Source organism: Marmota monax, unplaced genomic scaffold (assembly GCF_021218885.2).
Source record: "Marmota monax isolate L192 unplaced genomic scaffold, Marmota_monax_Labrador192_F-V1.1 WCK01_AAM20220418_F8-fsc00080, whole genome shotgun sequence".
Lineage (NCBI taxonomy): Eukaryota > Metazoa > Chordata > Mammalia > Rodentia > Sciuridae > Marmota > Marmota monax.
This window is the reverse complement of record NW_026694750.1, coordinates 6,898,873-6,905,052: the sequence shown is the minus strand read 5'-3', so window position 1 is coordinate 6,905,052 and position 6,180 is coordinate 6,898,873. Positions and strand designations below refer to the sequence as shown.

At 65.8% G+C, this 6,180-nt stretch overlaps 1 protein-coding gene across 7 annotated transcripts in view; it reads right to left on the bottom strand.

Annotated features, from left to right (window-relative positions):
* Positions 1-560: 560 nt before the first annotated feature.
* The window catches only part of Megf6 (multiple EGF like domains 6), a 92,555-nt gene continuing 86,935 nt past the window's right edge, over positions 561-6,180 (bottom strand). For 6 of the 7 annotated variants that reach the window (XM_046424794.2, XM_046424792.2, XM_058572759.1 and 3 more), the window contains 9 exons: positions 5,984-6,112; positions 5,433-5,561; positions 4,269-4,397; positions 3,942-4,070; positions 3,433-3,561; positions 3,198-3,326; positions 2,501-2,629; positions 1,420-1,467; positions 561-1,199 (listed from right to left, as the gene is read on the bottom strand). In XM_046424794.2, coding sequence (XP_046280750.1) covers positions 1,144-1,199; positions 1,420-1,467; positions 2,501-2,629; positions 3,198-3,326; positions 3,433-3,561; positions 3,942-4,070; positions 4,269-4,397; positions 5,433-5,561; positions 5,984-6,112 — 1,007 coding nt within the window. In that variant the 3' untranslated portion in view covers positions 561-1,143. Of the gene's footprint in view, positions 1,200-1,419; positions 1,468-2,500; positions 2,630-3,197; positions 3,327-3,432; positions 3,562-3,941; positions 4,071-4,268; positions 4,398-5,431; positions 5,562-5,983; positions 6,113-6,180 lie in introns of those variants that run through there. The other variant, XM_058572762.1, reaches the window with a different exon arrangement.

Here is a 6,180-nt window from a genome sequence, read left to right as displayed (position 1 = left end):
GAGCCCATCAGAGCCCACGAGAGCCCATCAGAGCCCACAAGAGCCCATCAGAGCCCACCAGAGCCCACGAGAGCCCATCAGAGCCCACAAGAGCCCACGAGAGCCCACGAGAGCCCATCAGAGCCCACAAGAGCCCATCAGAGCCCATCAGAGCCCACAAGAGCCCATCAGAGCCCACGAGAGCCCATCAGAGCCCATCAGAGCCCACGAGAGCCCATCAGAGCCCACGAGAGCCCATCAGAGCCCACAAGAGCCCATCAGAGCCCATCAGAGCCCACGAGAGCCCATCAGAGCCCACAAGAGCCCATCAGAGCCCATCAGAGCCCACCAGAGCCCACGAGAGCCCATCAGAGCCCATCAGAACCCATCTGAGCCCATCAGAGCCCATCAGAGCCCACGAGAGCCCATCAGAGCCCACGAGAGCCCATCAGAGCCCACCAGAGCCCACGAGAGCCCATCAGAGCCCATCAGAACCCATCTGAGCCCATCAGAGCCCACGAGAGCCCATCAGAGCCCACGAGAGTCCATTAGAGCCGATGGAAAGCAGCAAAGACACAGGCCACAGAAGCCCACATTAATTTAACTCGCTGGGCTTTACATGGAACCTGAGCACATCTGCTGGGGACCCCAGGGCCCTGCCAGCCTGAGTCCAGGCTTCCTGGGACGGGCAGCGGGGCGTGTGGCACTGCCCATAAATACCTATACATAAACTGGCCAGACCACATCTGCAAGTAAAGAGTCAGTCGGCCAGGCTGCAGCAGTCCAGGGCCTAGCACCAGGAGGGCCTGCTCGGAGGGCAGAGGCCCACACCCACAGCTGCCCTGGTCCCAACCCAGGCTGCGGGGAGGGTCAGGGCGTCCTCAGCCCAGCTAGCCAGGTGCCTGATGTGGACGATGCAGCCTGAGGTCCGGTCCACTCCCCTGGGCTACTTGTGGCCACATGAGGCCTCCCTCCTCGCAGCCACAGGGCCCTGGCTGATGGAGCGGCTGGGCAGCTGTCTACAGCCCTCCCCTGAGACCCACAGCTGTCCACAGCCCTCTGGAGAGAGGCAGGAGTCCTAGTCCACGTGTGTTCTCTTGCATCACCAAGGCCTGGGTCCCTCAGCTGGAGCTTTGTGGCAGAGCCTCCATGGCAGGGGCTGCCTCAGCTAGTGCCTGCAGAGCTGGGTACCTGTCCGCTGGAGACTGGCCGTGTGGCCGCTGGGGCATGAGAAGAAAGGAGGGTCAGTCCCGGGGGTGGCAGCTCTTGAAACAGCCAGGTCCTGGCTGGCCCGTCGCAGCCCACCCTCCTCCCCAGCTCCACATCAGGTCTAGATTCTGAGGTCCGGGCAGCAGAGATGTCTACTGCCAAGCCTGGACCTTTGGACTTAGCCACAACACTCCCTCCTGGAAAGCCCATGGGGCATTCCCCACCCCTTACCTGCGCCCTGTGCTGGGGACAGGCTCTCGAGGAACTGGGAGGGCCCACCTGTGAGGGGACACACAGCAGTTCACATGGTGCCCTCATTCTTGGATGTCACTGTACTGGGGCTGTGAGGCCTCACCCACCCCTGCCTGCAGGGACCCCCTCCCCAGGCACGGCCTCCTGCTCCATCTCACTCCGGCCCAAGCCCGACTCCTCCCAACGCACGCTCCCAGCCTTTCCTTTCCGGAAGGCATGAGAGGCAGGGCTGGATGGGGAGGGACTTCCCCCAGAGCTAAGCCAAGCCCACTCCAGGACAGTGAACAGGGCCCAGACTCCATAGGCCAAAGAGGCCCTGCCCAGAGGGGCCCGGCTTCAGAGACCTCAGGCTCAGTGTCTGGGCTAGGGTGCCCCAGGGTGCACCGCGACACCTGGCCACTGGGTGCCGCTGCGGACAGCGTTGTGTGCAAGCACCAGCAGGCAAGTGGCTGCCTGGTCCCCAGGAGCCTCCCCACTGTGGAGCCGGGCTCCCTCCTCCATGCCTCCCTCCCTTCACAGCTCTTAGGATCCGAGGCCAGGATCATCTTGGAGAGGTTCAAGAAGCACTCATGTCAGGGGTCTCCAGCTGGGATCCCTGCTCCACCATACCAGAGCCCTGGGGTGGGCGCCTCGCCTCTGTCCTCCTGCCCTCTGCAGAGACTCTGCCCAACACCTGCAGCATCCCAGGCCCGGGGAGCCAACCTGGGCCAGCCAGGGGGTGTGGGCACCCCAAGCTCTGCCCGCCTGCACTGCCTCGCCCAGCCCGGCCTGTAGGGTGGGCTGTCTGGGCTCCCACTGCGTTTGGGCTGGCCCTCGAAGCTGCTGGGCTCGGGAAGGTGGGGCTGCTGGCTGGCAGTGCCCACCCTGCCCCATGGTTAAGTGGCTATGAGGCTCACACCTGGCCTGTCAGGAGCCGCGTGGACACTCTGGGTACTGCGCAGGGATGGCTGTGGTCTCTCTGGCTGGCTGCACCCACTCAGTGATATCAAGGCAAGGGACAGGTCCTCAGCCAGGGTGGGGGCCCAGTGTCTTCCCCTCCCTCCCCAAGAGCACAACTCACCTTCCCGGCACGTGGGCCCCATGTAGCCATCCACGCAGTGGCACTGCCCACTGACCGGGTCACAGTCAGCCCCCGCTGAACACTCACAGTGCAGGGCACAGCCGGGTCCAAAGCGGCCCTGTTTGCAATCTAAATGCAAGGGGGGAGGGGAGAGGCCTGAGCAGGTCCCTGTCTGCCGGGCTGTGGGCAGAGAGCTGGGCGAGTGAGGGCCTCAGCGTCCCCTGTGAGCAGGGCAGTGTGCTGCATCGGAGGGCTCCTGCATGGGATGGGTGCCTTCGCAGAATCACTACCCATGTTCCCGCCCAGGCTCCGGGTGGGCAGAGGGGGACCTGTGGCCGAGGCGGCTCCCCCAAGGCTCATCAGGCCCGGGAACCCTCCAGTCAGTCCACTGTGCGGCCCCAGTAGGGCAGCCCCCACCCTTGGGTGGCCCTCCCACCCTCTCAATGCCCCCACCCCCAGCCAGCAGATAGGGACCACCTTCCACCTATCAGGGGCTTCCTCCCATGATCAAATGTCCCGGCCCCAGGAGAGGGGCCTGGGACTCTGGCAGCCGCGGGGCAGGGCAGGACCTCTACAGCTCCAGCTCTGGGGCCCAGAGGTCGCAGGAGGGCACGTCAGTCAGGTGGCACAGGTGGCGCTCAATCCACAGTCAATATGGAGACCCACTCCACAACCCTCCGGCAAGACCCCCACTCACCCAGGTCACACGTGGCTCCCGAGCGCCCTGGTGGGCACAGGCAGAGGCCGCTGACGGGGTCACAGGGCGCACCCCCACTGCAGCCACACCGTTGGTGGCAGCCTTCTCCAAAGGAGCCTGGCTCACACCCTGGAGGGGACAGCAGGCTCAGCATCCCCTCTTGTCCTGCACCCAGACTGGACAGGGACAGGGTTGAGGGGCTGCATGGGGAGCCTGTGGGGCACATGGCACTCACCCCTCTCACAGAACCGGCCCTGGAAGCCGGCTGGGCAGAAGCACTGGCCGCTGACGGGGTCACAGGAGGCTCCCTGTTGACACTCACAGTCCTCCTGGCACCCAGCTCCATGGAATCCGGGGGGACAGGCTGAGGGGGGACCCCGGTTACAGGGAGCCAGAGGCCGGGGCAGCAGAAAGCTCCCAGTGGCCCAGAGAGAGCAGGGACCGAGGACTTGGGCCAGAGAGAAGTCCCTCCCCTGCAGCCTCACGCCCCACGCCCTAGGTCCCCACCTCAGTCTGACAGCCTGGCAGGGCTCACACCGGACAGCTGGGGTGTCCAACTGGGTGGCAGCCCAGACCCTGCTCCCTGAGTGACCCCAAGGAGCCACCTCTGACATGAGAGCCTGAGTCACGAGTCAGGTCAGGCTTGACTCCGGGACCCCACGAGCAATGACATCTCGCTGTCGTAAAGCAAAGGCCAGCCACTGGCCACAGCCCAGCCGGCAGAGGCCCCAGCCCATGACTCACGGTGCTCGCAGGCCTGACCGTAGAAGCCAGGGCCACAGCGGCAGGCGCCCGAGGCGGGCTCACAGGTGCCGTTGTTCTGACAGGCGCACTCCAAGAGGCAGGCGGCACCATAGCGCCCAGGGGGACAGGCTGGGAGAGGGCAGGAGGACAGCCTCTCAGGCACAGACTCGGGACCAGCACCTCAGCCAGCCCTACGTCAGCCCCGGCCCCCCAACCAGGGCCCTCAAGCCCTGTTCCCTCAGGGGCACACAGGGCCACTCCCCTGCCCTTAGCTGATCCTTCCTCCTGCCCACTGCTCTTGGGGACCCCTCTGGCCCCCTCACTCACCCTGCTCGCAGTGTGGCCCCATCCAGCCCGGGCGGCAGGAGCAGCTGCCATGGGTGCTGTGGCACAGGGCTCCGTGTCTGCAGTCACACTGGAGCTCACAGCCCGCGCCAAACCGGTTCTGCGGGCAGCCTGCGGGCAGAAGACAGGTGCTGCCCAGAGCGCTGGCCAGGCTGGACTGCTCAGGCCACGCCCTGCACAGGCTCCCATTCCTTCAGTGGAGGCTTCCTGGGATGTCCTGTGCCAGCCTCACTCGCCAGGCACGTGGTGCCAGAGGGACAGCAGACACCAGGCCTGGCTGAGGGCTGAAGGGACAGTAAGCAAGGGGCCACGCCCTCCAGAGGCTGCGAGCACCTCCCAGGCAGTGGGCGGGTCAGGAAGACGTCCTGGAGGTGGTGGCCTCTCCACACAGCCGCGGCCAGCCTGGGAGCCAGGGCACACCCTCCAGGCCTGGGAAGGGACGCTCCCTGTGGCCCTCCTGTTCAGAGCAGAATGCAGCCGAGGGGGGCTGGTGCCCGGCCTGGAGGAGAAGCAGGGCCAGGCCCCCTCCTGGTGGAAGCTGGTCCCTGGGTTCTGACCTCTGGCGGCACAGGATCCCAGGGAGCCCTGAGGCTGAGGAGTTGGGGTGGGGAGGCCCCCTCAATGAGGACTAAGGGGAGCCAGGCCTGGGGACTGGGCACATAGCAGAGAACACAAGCCACCGCACTGTCCCCCTTTTCCCTGTCTCACTGGCCTGTGCTCGGCTGCCTCCCCCGGGAGCCCTGCGCCTGGGCCTAGAGACATGGCCGGGGCCGGCTCCCCCTCAGACAGAAAGCAGCCAGCACTCTGCTTCCAGGAGGGGCTCTGGCCAGACCTGAAGCCCCCACTGGCCACAGGGACACTGCCAAATCACTAGGTGGCCTGAGCCTCTAGCCAGTAGGGGGAGGTAGGGGCTGGGGTGGGATGGGGCCCTGTCCACCCAGCAGGGCAGTACTGGCCATACAGTAAGGGTGCTGCCCTCTGCCCACAGGGTCCTTTTGGGAGCCCATGGTGGCTTTGGGGACAGGCTGGGAGAGGGCAGGAGGACAGTCCCTCAGGCACAGTAGTCTGAGTTCACCTCACTGACCTCCCATGGCTAATGGAGGGACGTTGGTGTAGTGCCCCTGTGCCACCCCCATGGACACTCACCATGCTCACAGTGGGTGCCAGTCCTCCCCGGTGGGCAGATGCAAGTGCCGATCACAGGGTCACAGGTGGCCCCCTGCCCGCATGCACACACATGGGCACAGCTGAGGCCAAAGTGACCTGGTGGACAGGCTGCCAGGGAGGGGGCAGGTGAGTTGGCAGAGCCCAGCCGGGCCCTGCCCGGGGACTGCCCTTCTCTCCCTGTCACCAGCAGGCTCTGCGGGGGGCTGGGCTCTGCGGTGACTCACGCCAACCCTCCCACCTCAGCCCCCCCGGCCCCAGACAGGGAGAGTCTCCACGACTCAGGAGAAAGGCCCCTCCTTGGCAGCACCAGTGACCACAGCTGCAGCTGGGGACAGTAGGATCCCACTGATGTCCTACAGAGAGGGTTGCTGGCCTCTCTGCCACACAGGTTAGCTCAGCTGGACCAGCAAGAGCGGGTCAGAGAGGTGGTCAGGGTGGTGCCTGGGAGGCGGTCCTCCTGCGGGCTGGCTGGCAGGGCATTGCTCCCCAGACATGCAGGGAGAGCCCCAGGCCTGTAGCTGGCCACTCACTCAGACTGCAGTCAGCTCCGAGGAACCCGGCAGGACAGTGGCAGGCCCCTGTGGCTGCGTCACAGGAGCCCCCATTCCGACACCCACACACCTGTCCACAGCCTGGACCGTAGCGCCCAGGCGGGCATCCTGTAGGGACAGGAGCCACTGCCAGGGGCTGGGAGCTGGAGGCTGACCCCCAGCAGCCCTGAGCTGAG